The sequence below is a fragment of the Pseudorca crassidens genome, chromosome 10 (genome assembly GCF_039906515.1).
Source record: "Pseudorca crassidens isolate mPseCra1 chromosome 10, mPseCra1.hap1, whole genome shotgun sequence".
Lineage (NCBI taxonomy): Eukaryota > Metazoa > Chordata > Mammalia > Artiodactyla > Delphinidae > Pseudorca > Pseudorca crassidens.
In genome coordinates, this window is record NC_090305.1 from 41,797,856 (window position 1) to 41,815,918 (window position 18,063).

The following is an 18,063-nucleotide window of genomic DNA, read 5'->3' on the forward strand; positions in this document are numbered from 1 at the left end:
TTTTTGGGCTAAATGCTATATAGTTTCTATAAAAGGTTGACATAAAGAAATAACTATGAAAAGAACCTGCTTCCATTGCCCTGAAATCTTCTACTGAAGAATAATTATTATCCATTAATATTGCTTAATTTCCCCCATATAAGGAGCCACTAGGGAGAGATTTTTAAAATATTTATTTTTTAGAGGGAAAAATGCCTCACCGGGAGAACTGTAAGCGTCTTCCTTTTAATAACAGTTCTGACATTTATCACATTTCCCTTTCTGCTTTTGTTGCCAGAAAGCTCAGAGCTGGTTCCCACGATCAGCGAGAGCAGCTGTGTTAGTTTCCATGGGATGAAAGGACCTGGAGACCTGGGAGCAGAGGTGCTGCGTGGCATGCACAGTGGGTGGGGGGGAGGCGGGGCGGTGCTCTGATGGGCACACCTGTCCTGTTACAGCACCCTACTCACAGGTTAGCATGAACCATCCCTAGTTTCATTAGCTTTGTCTGTAAAATGGGGGTAAGTAATCTGCCCGTGTGTGTGTGTGTGTGTGTGTGTGTGTGTGTGTGTGTGTGTGTGTGTGTCGCTGGTGGGTGGTAGAGCGGGGGTTTGAACTTGGTTTCTCCCTGGAAAAAGCTGCATTTCCTTTGCTGCAGGTGCCCCACTGAGCACACTAGTTTCCTCCTCCCTTGCCCGGCCCTCATTTTCTCATTCATGAAACTTTTTACATATTTGCACTTTTTAAAGAGCTCTTTAAATCCCTCTTAGAAAAAGTTGGGGTAAAGTTAAGTAAAGGACTTTATCATCGAAGGTGACACTTAGCACAGAAGGGCAGCGGTGGAGGAGGAGGGAGACCTTCATAGGACCTTCGAGAGTAGAGTTCCACGTCCGGGATGGGCTTTAAGAAAACTGTCTGAATAGAACGGATTTTTCAGATAGGCCCTTGAAAACAGTGCCAAGTGACAATGACTTTTTACTATCGCTAAACACACCTGGAAGATTCTACCGGTCAAGCCCGAAAGGATAATTTTGCTTTAAAGAGTTTTCAAACGTTGGTACAAAGTGTGAATGAATTTTTCTCTCAAAAGAGCTTGTTGATAGTGAAAATAGTTTTCTTGAGACCAGTTGTATCAATTTCTACTCAAGTAAATCACAAACTGCATTTTTTTGCTTATCGAAAGTGAGGTGGCCTGCAGACAGACATGATATTGTATATAGAGAATCCTAAGGAATCCACAGGAAACTATTAGAGCTGATAAATGAATTCAGCAAGGTTATAGGATACAAGATGAATGTACAAAAATCAGTTGTATTTCTATATAATAGCACTGAACAATCCAGGATGAAATTAAGAAAACAATTCCACTTATAAAGCACCAAAATGAATAGAATACTTAGGAATAAATTTAACAGAAGAAATGTAAGACATGTTCACTGCAAACTACAAAACATTGTTCAAAGAAGTTAAAAATGACCTAAATAAATGGGAAGACATCCTGTGTTTATGGATTAGAAGACTTAAAATTGTTAAGATAATAGTACTCCCCAAATTAATCTACAGATCAACTCAATCCCCATCAAAATCCTAGCTGGCTTTTCTGTAGGAATTGATGAGTTGATCCTAAAATTCATATGGAAATATGAGAGACTCAGGATAGCCAAAGCAGTCTTAAAGAAGAAGAGCAAAGTTGGAGGAGTCATGCTTCCAGATTTCAAAACTTAACTGCAAAGCTACAGCAATCAAGACTATGTGGTACTGGCATAAGAATAGACATACAGATCAATGGAATAGAATTGGAAATTCAGAAATAAACCCTTGCATTTATGGTTAACCAATTTTGACAAGAGTGCCAAAACAATTCAATGAGGACAAATAGTTTTTTGTGTGTGTGTGTGTGGTACGCGGGCCTCTCACTGTTGTGGCCTCACCCGTCGCAGAGCACAGGCTCCGGATGCGCAGGCTCAGCGGCCATGGCTTATGGGCCCAGCCATTCCGCGGCATGTGGGATCTTCCTGGGCCGGGGCACGAACCTGTGTCCCCTGCATCGACAGGTGGACTCTCAACCACTTGCGCCACCAGGGAAGCCTGAGGACAAATAGTCTTTTCAACACATGCTGTTGGGACAACTAAATATCCATCAACATGCAAAAGAATGAAATCACACCCCTACCTCACACCACATACAAAAATTAACTCTAAATAGAGCAGAGACCTAAATGTAAGAGTTAAATCTTTGATAGGAAAACATAGGGGTAAATCTTTGTGACATTGAATTAGTCAGTGGTTTCTTAGATATGACATGAAAAGTCTGAACAACAAAAGAAAACATGGGTAAATTGGATTTCATCAAAATCAAAGGCTTTCTTGCATCAAAGGATACTATCAACAAAGTGAAAAGACAACTTACAAGTGGGAGAAAATATTTGCAAATCATATATCTAGAATATATAAAGAACTCTTACCACTCAACACTAAAAAGACAAATAACCCAATTAAAAAGAGGCAAAGAATTTGAATAATTTTTGCAAAGAAGATATACAGATGGCCAATAAGCACATGTAAAGATGCTCAACATCATTAGTCATCAGATAGATGCAAATCAAAACCACAGTGATACACCACTTCACACCCATTAGATGACTGTCATCAAAAAGATGAATGAATGTTGGTGGAAAAATTGAAACCCTCATACATTATTGGTGGGAATTTAAAATGATGCAGCTTAGGGGATGTAAATTGGTGGAGCCACTATGGAAAACAGTATGGAGGCTCCTTAAAAAACAAAAAAAAGTTTTACTGTATGATCCAGCAGTCCCACTCCTGGGTATGAATCTGGAGAAAACTCTTAATTCGAAAAGATACATGCACCCCAGTGTTCATAGCAGCACTATTTAATACAATAGCCAAGACATGGAAGTAACCTAAATGTCCATTGACAGATAACTGGATAAAGAAGATGGGGTATATATATACAATGGGATATTACTCAGCCGTAAAAAAGAATGAAATAATGCCATTTATAGCAACATGGATGGACCTAGAGATTATCATACTAAGTGAAGTAAGCTAGACAGAGAAAGACAAATATATGATATCACTTATATGTGGAATCTAAAAAATAATACGAATGAACTTATTTAGAAAACAGAAACACTCTTGCAGGCATAGAAAACAAACTTATGGTTACCAAAGGGGAAAGGTGGTGAGGGATAAATTAGGGGATTGGGATTAACAGACACACACTACTATATATAAAATAGATAAACAACAAGGACCTACTGTATAGCCCAGGGAACTATATTCAATATCTTGTAATAACTTATAATAGAAAAGAATCTGAAAAAAGTGTATATATATATAACTGAATCATTTTGCTGTACACCTGAAACTAACACAATATTGTCAATCAACTATACTTCAATAAAAAAGATGCAGCCCCTCATTTGAGGGCGCAGGTCCTTCCTCAAAAAGTTCAACATAGGTACTATATGACCCAGCAGTTCCACTCCTTGTTATGTTTACCCAAGATAATTGAAAACATATGAAACATATGTTTTCATATGGGGAAAACATATGTCCCCAACGCAGGGGACACGGGTTCGAGCCCTGGTCTGGGAAGATCCCACATGCCGCAGAGCAACTAAGCCCATGTGCCACAACTACTGAGCCCATGTGCCACAACTACTGAAACCCGCACGCCTAGAGCCCGTGCTCCACAACAAGAGAAGCTACTGCATTGAGAAGCCCACGCACCGCAACAAAGAGTAGACCCCACTCGACGCAACTAAAGAAAGTCCGAGTGCAGCAACAAAGACCCAGTGCAGCCAAAAATAAATAAATTAATTTATATTAAAAAAAAGAAAACATATGTCTATAAAAAATGTGTGCATAGATGTTCATAGCAGCATCATTCATAATAGCCAAAAGGCAGAAACAACTCAAATTTTCATCAGTGATGAACTGATAAACAAAATATTCTTATGTCTATGTAATGGAATATTATTCAGCCATAAAAAGTAGTGAGGGGGCTTCCCTGGTGGTGCAGTGGTTGAGAGTCTGCCTGCCAATGCGGGGAACATGGGTTCGTGCCCTGGTCCGGGAAGATCCCACATGCCGCCAAGTGGCTGGGCCCGTGAGCCGTGGCCACTGGGCCTGCATGTCCGGAGCCTGTGCTCCGCAACGGGAGAGGCCACAGCAGTGAGAGGCCCGCATACCGGAAAAAAAAAAAAAAAAAAAGTAGTGAGGTACTGACACATGCTACAATGTGGATAAACCTAGAAAACATGTTAAGTAAGGAAGTCAGACAGAAAAGGCCACATGTTGTACGATTCCATTTATATGAAATGTCCAGTATAGGTAAATCCGTAGAGACAGAAATTAAATTAGTGGTTGCCAGGGGCAGGGGTGGGGTGGGCCAGGGTGAGGGGAACGGGGTGCGGATAAGGAATGGCTTCTGATGGGTCTGAAGTTTCTTTTTGGATGATGGAAATTTTCTGGAATTAGGTAGTGGTGATGTTTGTACAGCCTTATGAATATACTGAAAACCACTGAATAGTACACATTGTAAAGGTGGATATTATAGTATGTGAAATGTATCTCAATGAAAAAAATAAAAAGAATGGACGTTAGGCAGACTTGAGCCTGGTGCTGCCGAGGGATGAGGCTATACCTGGGAAATGGACCTAGGTTTACTCTTACAGGCACTCCTCCCCGAGGTAGGCTTACAGGCAATGTGCTGAAGTCGTTTTGTCTCAGTTACTGGCACCTGCTGATCAGGAGGTCTGCACAGCCAGAGCCTCCAAAAGGTCCAGGTGTTGTGGAGGGGTGGGGGCGGGGTAGGGAGGATATAGAAGCCCCATCGGGAACTTGTGGAGGATTTGGAGAATCTGGGGAGGCTCTGCCTCCATCGGGGGCTGCTGTGTCTTGACTTTGTGTATCTGGCTCCATGAGATTCCATATCCTTTGCCATTAAAGAAACCGGTGGCATCAGAAAAAAAAAAAAAAAAAAGTTAGGTTAGCCTCAATATGTCTAGACATCTCTACTCTGTTTAATTAAAATTTCTCCTTGAAAAAGAGCATTCTTTAAGAAGAAGAAATATAAGCAATGGACTGGCATGGTGCCCAAAACCCAGTGGTCAGTCACTAAATGGTTATTATCAATAAAGATTTGATTGTCACCATATGCTAATAGAAGTGGAAGAAGCAGATAAGCCCTGGGTTCTCTGGCAGATTGAAGTCAAGTGTGTGGTTGTGATTTTGTGTCTGCTGCCCTTGGGAATGGTGACCTGTTAGTACGTGCTGCCTGTGAGGAATCAATCTTTTTGAAAACTGTTACTGTATTTAATGGTCTTGTTTGTTTTTTTTTGAGGCCCAGAAATTTCTGTAAAATATTTGTTGTTCCAAAAACAAAATGAACAATTTTTAGAAAAATTTCTAGAGCAAAGCCACCATAAGGAAGTTTGTAACTAGAGATTTCTTAAATACTAATCTGGTATTAAAAAAGCAGAAACACTATGAATGTGTGTTTCTCCCCCGTTCCAGTCAAATGTTATTGCCGTAAATGTTTACAGATTTTATATTTTTATGGTTTAATACTGTACTGCCATTTGTTTGCTCGGGGCACCTTAATTTATTCTTTACTTTCTTAATGATGTTGGCCACCGAAATGGAAAAAAAAATCCAAGTGGTTTAGAAAGGAATTTTTGAAATATAGTGGAGAACAGATGTAAATTTTTTTAAAGTAACCCCTCATCCAGTCCCTGAAATAGAATCCTAAAAATATAGTTGGCCTACATTCTGGCTTACAGAAGAGTATAACTCTTGTGCCTGCTCTCAGGGACCGTGTAGAACATTAAGATCAGTGTTCTGGAAAGAAAGCCTTCTGTGCACACTCTTTCTGCAGGAGCTTGTTAGGTGTTTGTCTTTCTTTTCTTTTTTTAAGCCCCATTTGGTGGTAAAAACGGCGGGAGTGAAGGGAGGATAGAAGATAGTGGTTTCTGTAGGAGGAGGATGAGGTCCTCCTGATGGTATCACATAGAAATTTAATTTGCCAGAAATTAAAATTGAAGGGTAAAATATCTGTTACTAGGGGAGTGGTTAAAAAAATTAAGGTCTATATAGATAGAGAGATACTATGCAATTAAAAAAATACTGGGGTGTACAGATAAGAAAGGAGACAAATATCTGCTCTGTATAGGATGCTACCTTTTGTGTGAAAAAAAGGAGATAAGCATATACTTTCATACCTGTTTGTCTCTGCATAAAAGGCAACTCTGGGTGAACACATAAATATCTAACAAAAAGGGTTATTTCTAGTGAGTGGGTCTAGGTGGTAGAAAACCAGATAGATGAAAGACAGAAGTAGGAGGAAACTTATTACTGAATACTTTATTTTACATACATGTAGGTTCATGTATTACCTATTCACAAAGTTGACTTCACAAACTCAAGGGAGAGAGATGGCAGAAGATGGTGATTAAAAACGCAGATTCCCTGGTGAATCTTGGCTCTGCCCCTTCCCAGTTGTGGAAGACCTTGTTCAGGTCCCCTCTCTGTGCCTCCATTTTCTCATCCATAAAAGTTAGTTCTTGGAAAGCGCTTGCACCAGTGTCTGTTGTATAGTAATCTGCTGATATCATTATTAGAAGTCGGAGGATTAAAGACCAGTCATTCTCAATTTGCATCTCAGTGTCTAATCCTTGGTCACATATGTAAAAGTATTAGAAGTACCGGACGCTTTCTTTCATCTCTATAATACCACGTGTTGACTGAAGCAGCTGATAAATGCATGTGGAGTTTCTCTTGGCCTGTGGTTAAGAGCCTGGCCCCTGAAGTAGACAGAATTGCATTCAGGTCCCCCAGATGCATCACTTCTCAGCAGCGTGTCCTTTACTCGGTACTGCTGAAAGATATGCAGAGATGCTGGAGTGGAATTGACCAGGTTGCCTTGATGGAGAAGGCTCCATCCTGAAATCTTTTTTTTCTAACATCTTTATTGGAGTATAATTGCTTTACAATGGTGTGTTACTTTCTGCTATATAAGGAAGTGAATCAGTTATACATATATCCCCATATCTCGTCCCTCTTGCGTCTCCCTCCCTCCCACCCTCCCTATCGCACCCCTCCAGGAGGTCACAAAGCACCGAGCTCATCTCCCTGTGCTATGTGGCTGCTTCCCACTAGCTATCTATTTTACATTTGGTAGTGTATATATGTCCATGCCACTCTCTCACTTTGTCCCAGCTTCCCCTTCCCCTTCCCCATATACTCAAGTCCATTTTTTAGTAGTTCTGCGTCTTTATTCCTGTCTTGCCCCTAGGTTCTTCATGACCATTTTTTTCCCTTAGATTCCGTATATATGTGTTAGCATACAGTATTTGTTTTTCTCTTTCTGACTGACTTCATTCTGTATGACAGACTCTAGGTCCATCCACCTCACTACAAATAACTCAATTTCATTTCCTTTTATGGCTGAGTAATATTCCATTGTATATACGTGCCACATCTTCTTTATACATTCATCCGATGATGGACACTTAGATTGCTTCCGTGTCCCGGCTATTGTAAATAGAGCTGCAATGAACATTGTGGTACATGACTCTTTTTGAATTATGGTTTTCTCAGGGGTATATGCCCAGTAGTGGGATTGCTGGGTCGTATGGTAGTTCTATTTTTAGTTTACTAAGGAACCTCCATACTGTTCTCCATAGTGGCTGTATCAATTTACATTCCCACCAACAGTGCAACAGGGTTCCCTTTTCTCCACACCCTCTCCAGCATTTATTGTTTGTAGATTTTTTGATGATGGCCATTCTGACTGGTGTGAGATGATATCTCATTGTAGTTTTGATTTGCATTTCTCTAATGATTAATGATGTTGAACATTCTTTCATGTGTCTTGGCAATCTCTTCTTTGGAGAAATGTCTATTTAGGTCTTCAGCCCATTTTTTGGATTGGGTTGTTTGTTTTTTTGATATTGAGCTGCATGAGCTGCTTGTAAATTTTGGAGATTAATCCTTTGTCAGCTGCTTCATTTGCAAATATTTTATCTCATTCTGAGGGTTGTCTTTTCGTCTTGTTTATGGTTTCCTTTGCTGTGCAAAAGCTTTTAAGTTTCATTAGGTCCCACTTGTTTATTTTTGCTTTTATTTCGATTTCTCTAGGAGGTGGGTCAAAAGGATCTTGCTGGGGCTTCCCTGGTGGCGCAGTGGTTGGGAGTCCGCCTGCCAATGCAGGGGACGCAGGTTCGTGCCCCGGTCCAGGAGGATCCCATGTGCCGCGGAGCAGCTGGGCCCGTGAGCCATGGCCGCTGAGCCTGCGCGTCTGGAGCTGTGCTCCGCAACGGGAGAGGCCACAGCAGTGAGAGGCCTGCGTACTGCAAAAAAAAAGGATCTTGCTGTGATTTATGTCATAGAATGTTCTGCCTATGTTTTCCTCTAAGAGTTTGATAGTGTCTGGCCTTACATTTAGGTCTTTAATCCATTTTGAGTTTATTTTTGTGTATGTTGTTAGGGAGTGTTCTAATTTCATTCTTTTACATGTAGCTGTCCAGTTTTCCCAACACCACTATTGAAGAGGCTGTCTTTTCTTCATTGTATATTCTTGCCTCCTTTATCAAAGATAAGGTGACCATATGTGCGTGGGTTTATATCTGGGCTTTCCATCCTGTTCCATTGATCTATATTTCGTTTTCTTTGTGCCAGTACCATACTGTCTTGATTACGGCAGCTTTGTAGTATAGTCTGAAGTCAGGGAGCTTTATTCCTCCAGCTCTGATTTTCCTTCTCCAGATTGCTTTGGCTATTCGGGGTCTTTTGTGTTTCCATACAAATTGTGAGTTTTTTTTGTCCTAGTTCTGTGAAAAATGCCAGTGATAGTTTGATAGGGATTGCATTGAATCTGCAGATTGCTTTGGGTAGTAGAGTCATTTTCACGATGTTGATTCTTTCAATCCAAGAACATGGTATATCTCTCCATCTGTTTGTATCATCTTTAATTTCTTTCATCAGTGTCTTATAATTTCCTGCATACAGGCCTTTTGTCTCCTTAGGTAGGTTTATTCCTAGATATTTTATTCTTTTTGTAGCAGTGGTAAATGGGAGTGTTTTCTTAATTTCACTTTCAGATTTTTCATCATTAATGTACAGGAATGCAAGAGATTTCTGTGCATTAATTTTGTATCCTGCTACTTTACCAAATTCATTGATTAGCTCTAGTAATTTCCTGGTATCATCTTTAGGATTCTCTATGTACAGTATCATGTCATCTGCAAACAGGGGCAGCTTTACTTCTTCTTTTCCGATTTGAATTCCTTTTATTTCTTTTTCTTCTCTGATTGCTGTGGCTGAAACTTCCAGAACTATGTTGAATAATAGTGGTGAAAGTGGGCACCCTTATGTTGTTCCTGATCTTAGTGGAAATGGTTTCAGCTTTTTACCATTGATGATGATGTTGGCTGTGGGTTTGTCATATATGGCCTTTATTATGTTGAGGTAAGTTCCCTCTATGCCTACATTCTGGAGAGTCTTTTTTATCATAAATGGGTGTTGAATTTTGTCGATAGCTTTTTCTGCATCTATTGAGATGATCATATGGTTTTTCTCCTTCAATTTGTTAATATGGTGTATCACATTGATTGATATGCATATATTGAAGAATCCTTGCATTCCTGGGATAAACCCCACTTGATCATTGTGTATGATCCTTTTAATGTGCTGTTGGATTCTGTTTGCCAGTATTTTGTTGAGAATTTTTGCATCTATATTCATATATTCATCAGTGATATTGGCCTGTAGTTTTCTTTCTTTGTGACATCTTTGTCTGGTTTTGGTATCAGGGTGATGGTGGCCTCATAGAATGAGTTTGGGAGTGTTCCTCCCTCTGCTATGCTTTGGAAGAGTTTGAGAAGGATGGGTGTTAGCTCTTCTCTAAATGTTTGATAGAATTTGCCTGTGAAGCCATCTGGTCCTGGGTTTTTTGTTTGTTGGAAGATTTTTAATCACAGTTTCAATTTCAGTGCTTGTGATTTGACTGTTCATATTTTCTGTTTCTTTCTGGTTCAGTCTCGGGAGGTTGTGCATTTCTAAGAATTTTTCCATTTCTTCCAGGTTGTCCATTTTATTGGCATAGAGTTGCTTGTAGTAATCTCTCATGATCCTTTGTATTTCTGCAGTGTCAGTTGTTACTTCTCCTTTTTCATTCTAATTCTATTGACTTGAGTCTTCTCCCTTTTTTTCTTGATGAGTCTGGCTAATGGTTTATCAATTTTGTTTATCTTCTCAAAGAACCAGCTTTTAGTTTCATTGATCTTTGCTGTAGTTTCCTTCACTTCTTTTTCATTTATTTCGGATCTGATCTTTATGATTTCTTTCCTTCTGCTGACTTTGGGGTTTTTTTGTTCTACTTTCTGTAATTGCTTTAGGTGTAAGGATAGGTTGTTTATTTGAGATGTTTCTTGTTTCTTAAGGTAGGATTGTATTGCTATAAACTTCCCTCTTAGAACTGCTTTTGCTGCATCCCATACGTTTTGGGTCATCGTGTTTTCATTGTCATTTGTTCATAGGTATTTTTTGATTTCCACTTTGATTTCTTCAGTGATCTCTTGGTTATTAAGTAGTGTATTGTTTAGCCTCCATGTGTTTGTATTTTTTACAGATTTTTTCCTGTAATTGATATCTAGTCTCATAGCGTTGTGGTCGGAAAAGATACTTGATACGATTTCAATTTTCTTAAATTTACCAAGGCTTGATTTGTGACCCAAGATATGGTCTATCCTGGAGAATGTTCCATGAGCCCTTGAGAAGAAAGTGTATTCTGTTGTTTTTCAATGGAATGCCCAATAAATATCAATTAAGTCCATCTTGTTTAATGTATCATTTAAAGCTTGTGTTTCCTTATTTATTTTCATTTTGGATGATCTGTCCATTGGTGAAAGTGGGGTGTTAAAGTCCCCTACTATGATTGTGTTACTGTCCATTTCCCCTTTTATGGCTGTTAGTATTTTCCTTATGTATTGAGGTGCTCCTATGTGGGGTGCATAAATATTTACAATTGTTATATCTTCTTCTTGGATTGATCCCTTGATCATTATGTAGTGTCCTTCTTTGTCTCTTATAATAGTCTTTGTTTTAAAGTCTATTTTTTCTGACATGAGAATTGCTACTCCAGCTTTCTTTTGATTTCCATTTGTATGGAATATCTTTTTCCATCCCCTCACTTTTGGTCTGTATGTGTCCCTCGGTCTGAAGTGCATCTCTTGTAGACAGCATATATACCGGTCTTTTTTTTTTTTTTTTTTTGTGATACGCGGGCCTCTCACTGTTGTGGCCTCTCCCGTTGTGCAGCACAGGCTCCGGACACATAGGCTCAGCGGCCGTGGCTCACGGACCCAGCTGCTCCGCGGCATGTGGGATCTTCCCGGACCGGGGCACGAACCTGCGTCCCCTGCATCGGCAGGCGGAGTCTCAACCACTGCGCCACCAGGGAAGCCCCCAGTCTTTTTTTTGTGTCCATTCAGCCAATGTCTTTTGGTTGGAGCATTTAATCCATTTACATTTAAGGTAATTATCGATATGTATGTTCCTATTACCATTTTCTTAATTGTTTTGGGTTTGTTATTGTAGGTCTTTTCCTTCTCTTGTGTTTCCTGCCTAGAGAAGTTCCTTTAACATTTGTTGTAAAGCTGGTGTGGTAGTGCTGAATTGTCTTAGCTCTTGCTTGTCTGTAAAGGTTTTAATTTCTCTGTCAAATCTGAATGAGATCCTGCTGGGTAGAGTAATCTTGGTTGTAGGTTTTTCCCCTTCATCACTTTAAATATGTCCTGCCAGTCCCTTCTGGCTTGGAGAATGTCTGTTGAAAGATCAGCTGTTAACCTTTTGGGGATTCCCTTGTATGTTATTTGTTGTTTTTCCCTTGCTGCTTTTAATATTTGGTCTTTGTATTTAATTTTTGATAGTTTGATTAATATGTGTCTTGATGAATATGTGTTTCTTCTTGGATTTGTCCTGTATGGGACTCTCTGTGCTTCCTGGACTTGATTAACTATTTCCTTTCCCGTATTAGGGAAGTTTGCAACTATAATCTCTTCAAGTATTTTCTCAGTTCCTTTCTTTTTCTGTTCTTCTTCTGGGACACCTATAATTCGAATATTGGTGTGTTTAATGTTGTCCCAGAGGTCTCTGAGACTGTCCTCAATTCTTTTCATTTTTTTTTTCTTTATTCGGCTCTGCAGTAGTTATTTCCACTATTTTATCTTCCAGGTCACTTATCTGTTATTCTGCCTCAGTTATTCTGCTATTGATCCCTTCTAGAGATTTTTTAATTTCATTTATTGTGTTGTTCATCACTGTTTGTTTGCTCTTTAGTTCTTCTAGGTCCTTGTTAAAGTTTCTTGTATTTTCTCCATTCTATTTCCAAGATTTTGGATCCTCTCTACTATCATTATTCTGAATTCTTTTTCAGGTAGACTGCCTATTTCCTCTTCATTTGTTTGGTCTGGTCGGTTTTATCTTGCTCCTTCATCTGCTGTGTGTTTCTCTGTCTTCTCATTTTGCTTAACCTACTGTCTTTGGGGTCTCCTTTTTGCCAGCTGCAGGTTCGTAGTTCCCGTTGTTTTTGGTGTCTGCCCCCAGTGGCTAAGGTTGGTTCAGTGGGTTGTGTAGGCTTCCTGGTGGAGGGGACTAGTGCCTGTGTTCTGGTGGATGAGGCTGGATCTTGTCTTTCTGGTGGGCAGGTCCACGTCTGGTGGTGTGTTTTGGGGTGTCTGTGGCCTTATTATGATTTTAGGCAGCCTGTCTGCTAATGGGTGGGGTTGTGTTCCTGTCTTGCTAGTTGTTTGGCATGGGGTGTCCAGCACTGGAGCTTGCTGGTCTTTGATTGGAGCTGGGTCTTGCCGTTGAGATGGAGATCTCTGGGAGATATTTGCTGTTTGATATTACGTGGAGCTGGGAGGTCTCTTGTGGGCCAGTGTCCTGAACTTGGCTCTCCCACTACAGAGGCTCAGCCCTGATGCCTGGCTGGAGCACCAAGAGCCTGTCTTCCACATGGAAGTTGCAGGTATATTGCCTGTCTCAAAAAATATCTTCTGGAAGAAGATCTTCAGGAGAAAGTCTTCTAGTCATGCACTTAAATCACTTTTTTAAATTCCGTAAGACATCTTCTTAGTAGAATAGGCCAGTATCCATTTTTTAAGTGCTACGGATTACAAGGGGAGTTCCATCTTTATATTCCATACACTATCGGAGGCCTGAGTAGTGGAAGCTGTGGACCCGTGTTCAGGGCCGGCTGAGGTCTCCAGTCTCAGAAGGGAGCCGCTGAAAAGGCACAGATGGCACCTGCCACCTTCAGACCAGTCCCGACTTCAGGTTAGGTAGCGGTAAACTCAGTAGCTGTAGCAGGACCTTCTTGGCAGCAGCCAGCTCTTCCTTCACGACCTCCCCAGTGTCTTCCCATCCTGAAGTCTTGAATGAAGATGCCGTGTTTGGAAAAGCCAGGAGGGGAGATCATTCGTCCATTCATTTTGGTCTTAATGTCTCTGGTCTAAACGTGCGTTCAAGCAGACCATGTTTTACGTCAGTTCTTCCTAGAACGGCCTGGAGAACCACGTTCTGGAGGGGCTGGTAGGATTCTGTGTTTGGTCTGGGACTGTCCAGGGCAAGTTACTGATGAGAACCAAACCCATGGTTTCATTCGAGAATCAGTTAATGATCGAACTGAGAACGAACAGTCCAGCTTACACTCCGAGGTTTGGGGTTACGTGGGAGGTGGGCGTCTGTAGTCAAACCACTGTCTTTGCTTTTTATTCATTGTTGTTCCTCGAGTCACCAATTATGGGTGATGTATCCTTAAAAATTGGCTAGTGCCAGCCGCTCCCCATCTGTAGGCCTGTCCTTGGAGGAGGTTTTGGGCAGAGAGGGTGACTCCTGTGGTTGATAGCATCTTATAGCAATCTTGGGGCACATGTATTTGTGAGGCCCCTGATTGAGCTTGGGCACTGGGCTATCTCAAGGAAGCAAGGTACCAAACTGGCTCTGTTAACTTGAAGGGAATATATATCATGCCCTATTTACTGCAATAGATATGACTGTATTCATTTTAGGGGAATTGAGGTGCTGTGATGAAGCACTTCAGCCAAGCAAGTCCAAGTAGTTGTGAGGGATGGCCCTCGTTCCTCTCAGACTTTTTAGTTGACCTTGCATCAGTGGGTCCCTTGAGTCTGATTATAATATCCCAGTTTCTTCAGTTTAAATAGTTTAAGATAACGGGGAAGCATCGCCCCAGAAAGGATATTATTTTATACACTTTATTTTAAATTAATTTTTGAGTTTTGAAAGGTTACAAAAATAGGATATTTTTTGTTGTCACTGTAACTAACACCCATGCATCCACATTTCCCTACTATCCCCAAATGATAGAAACTAAGAGGTTTTATAGTCAGAACCTTCTTACGGTGTTATAGGTGTTATATTTGGGTGTTAGCACGATAGGTGATGTTGTTATTATAAGTTCTGTATATTCACAAGCCTGTTGGTGTTTTTGCAGCATTTTCACTCAAGAATGATTTGCTTTCAGTAACTGTGGCCTGTGCCTTTTCCCCTTAAGACAAAATTTAGAGATAATTTCAAAATGTGTTATCATATTTTTAAAGTGACATAAATCAACAAAAACCCCAATGTCCTTGGTGTGGTTGAGGAGGTAAGATTTCTATATTTGCCCCAAATTGACAAGTGTTTTTATTTTATTTTATTTTATTTTTAATATTTATTTATTTATTTATTCGGCTGCACCGGGTCCTAGTTGTGGCACGTGTGATCAGCATGCAGGATCTTCGTTTTGGTGTGCGGGATCTTTAGTTACGGCATGTGAACTCTTAGTTGCGGCATGTGGGATCTAGTTTCCTGACCAGGGATCGAACCCGGGCCCCCTGCATTGGGAGCGCGGAGTCTTAGCCACTGGACCACCAGGGAAGTCCCTGACAGGTGTTTTTAAAATGTAAAGTATAAAGAGAGAGTTCCAGAGAATGGTGTTCCCCAGGGCGAGGGCAGAGTCTTGGCTTTCACCAGATTTGAATTGTGGCTTTGCCGCTGTCTGATGGACCTCACTTTCCTAATGGTGTCATCCCAGTGGTATTGACAATGTGCTGGTTGTTCCTGGTCCAGAGATGACCCAGGTAAGGCGCTTCAGCCAGCGTCTCCTGCCCCAGGTGGCGTCCCAGGTGGCGGGCGGGTCCCAGCTCTGTTCTGTTTCAGGCAGGAGGCCTCAGACCAGGACTGCAGACCTTGGTGCAACACTCAGTAGCAGGGCCTGGGTGACACTGCTTCTTTGCAAGATGCTTTTGATGCTGCCCAGGGAGTAAAGATTTTGAAGCAAAGAAGGACTTTTCCCCTCCTTTCATTAGTGGATGTCTTTAGTGGGTCAAAAGAGGCATGAAAGTAATGACCATTAAATAGATAAAATGACAATTCTATCAGTGGTTTTTAAAATAGAAATGTGAAAGCAGCCAAATGATGATCACCTTCCCCATAAAACTGGCCAGCGGTTCCAGGAGCATTTAACATTGGAAACAAAGCCCTTTGTTTTTAAGTTTTTACTTTTACAGTGAGTTAACGTCCTGTCTCCCCCTTATCTACAGGTTGCTTTTGGGGGCAGAGACTGCACCCTCTCCCTCCCACGTTCTATTTCTTCTACGTAAAGGCTTGGCCCCGAGGCAGTAGAACTGGGTAGCTGCGACTCCCACCTGGGTGCATTTTGGGGAGAGACTAATTGATATTAAATTCACAATTACTTATTAGCAGGGATATTGACTTTTTCTTTAAAAAAAGTATGTTATAAAGAGTTGTATTTGTTTGCTCTTGCTTTAATTGTGAAAACCGTTACTCAGCTTCTAAATTTCTAAAATTAACTTTAGTTCTCTAAAATTAGAGGAGGAGATACCGTATCTGTGCATTTCCTAGTATAGTTCAAATACGCTTTCAAGCCCATGGGCTTTATGTGTGTATATGTATCGTTCCTGAAAATCAAATTTACATTTTCTGATATTATGAAACCGGCTTTGTCAGTGCCCGCGATTCTGGCTTTGACGTTGGAAGGAGTACAGAGGATTAAGGCAGATGAGAGTGTTGGGATGATGTCTGACTCCCCGTGTTCTGTGCGCTCACACGTAAATGCCTTCCAAATCTTGTCGTTCCTCTGGTGACATTAGCAAAAGCTGGAGTTCTCTATTGGTTAGAGCTTAGCACAGTGGCTGCTGGAGAAATAGACCAACCGATGATCTACTGAATAAGTACCTCGTGCCAGTGCTGACATACTTGGACGTGTGTGGTGTCTGCTGATTCAGAATTGCCACTGCCACCCAGATCGTCGGCATCTGGGGAGAACATCTGTCTCCTTGCACCGTGTTCCTAGTAGACATGGATTACAGCTGAGAGGCAGGAGAATCTGCTGAAAAGAGTGCCATTCGGGGTTTATTAAGAATAAAAGCGGGCTTCCCTGGTGGCGCAGTGGTTGAGAGTCCGCCTGCCGATGCAGGGGACGCGGGTTCGTGCCCCGGTCCTGGAGAATCCCACATGCCGTGGAGCGGCTGGGCCCGTGAGCCATGGCCGCTGAGCCTGCACGTCCGGAGCCTGTGCTCCGCAACGGGAGAGGCCACAACAGTGAGAGGCCCGCGTACCGCAAAAAAAAAAAAAAAGAATAAAAGCAACATTACCACAGCCACTGCTTATTGACCACAGTCTCGCATCGTGGGCACCGCGTGGAGTATGTTATTACTTGAGTCCTCCTGCATCTCAGTGCTCCCTTGCCCTGTAAATTGTGGTCTTAAGTAGAGCATGTGGACTTTCTGGACCGATATGCCCACTGCTTTCAAACGGGCATGGTTTCTCACTGATGTTTGTAAGAAGAGCTCCGCGAGATTAAAGGCTTTCCTGTTTTTATGGCAACAGCACATTTTCGACATTCTAAAGCCTAGAAGCACATATTCGGCTGCTATCTTGGTCCTGGGAGTGGTTGTCTTTCAAGGGCTAGAGAGTTATTTTCACATATCCACTGTACAAAGTATAGGCATGAGGGTGCCTTACTGTGATGACCCTGCTCTTTTTATTTTAATATTAAAACTTGGGAAGTGGAGATGATGCTGTTTTCAGTGGGGGTGGGGGTGGTCATAGATGTTTTCCCCTGGGAAGTGACGTACAAGGTCTTATTAAGAATTGCTCCTTGTGGAGTGTGTACTTTGCGGGGGGTGGAGTAGGAAGAATCTCAGGAACTTTCCTTATACTTTTTCCTTCTGTTCATTTCTAGTCTTTATAACCTGGCTTCACTGGAACTGAGAGAGAATCTTCTTACGTATCTCCCTGAGTGAGTCTCTGGGGAAAAGGAGAGGGGGTTATGTACTGAATGAACTTCTTGAAGCATTAAAAAAAAAAAAAAGTACTACAGTATCTTGTCAAAAAGAAATTCTGTGTCTTTTGGAAAATTTGAGAGATGCCAGCCTTCTCTCAATAGTCCTTCCTGTGCAATAATTATGACCATAAAATCCAGATGAATCTTATTTTGGGAAACTAGTCCAAGTGAGGAATGCCGTACTGCTCAGCATTTCTAAGTCCTAAGAGCTCCCTCCCTTTGTTTTTTTGTTTTTTTTTTAATAGCTCTCTAACCCAGCTACGGAGACTAGAAGAACTTGATTTAGGAAACAATGAAATATATAATTTGGTAAGTCTGTACTGAAGAGAGATTTGAATTTCACCTTGTCCTTAGTCACGATCACAAAATATTTGGGGGGAGATCTGTAGGGATGCTTGTAAGCCAGTGTTTCCACGGATACAGCTTGGCAGCATTAGAGAACGTGCTTCAGTTCACACAGGTTAAGAATGATGATTCAGGGGTGGAGGGTCACGGCTAGAGATGATGGGTATCAGTGGAAACAGCTGGCATTCTTGGGGAGCATTGGGGATACTTTTAGGAAGGGGGGCTGATATTGGAGAAGTACCAACGAACGACCTCTACAGTACCCCGTTACTAACTGTTGAATTAGGGTTCTTTCTTAATGGAAGCCTTGAAATTGGAGCTTTGCTACCATAACATTGCTT

The 18,063-nt window shown here is 41.3% G+C and overlaps 1 protein-coding gene across 2 annotated transcripts in view; it reads left to right on the forward strand.

The window, feature by feature from the left end:
- LRRC1 (leucine rich repeat containing 1) overlaps positions 1 to 18,063 on the forward strand; it is a 127,551-nt gene that overhangs the window by 81,325 nt on the left and 28,163 nt on the right. For both annotated transcript variants that reach the window (XM_067753436.1, XM_067753435.1), the window contains exons 5-6: positions 17,276 to 17,332; positions 17,623 to 17,686. In XM_067753436.1, the coding sequence (XP_067609537.1) occupies positions 17,276 to 17,332; positions 17,623 to 17,686 (121 nt within the window). The remainder of the gene's footprint in view (positions 1 to 17,275; positions 17,333 to 17,622; positions 17,687 to 18,063) is intronic.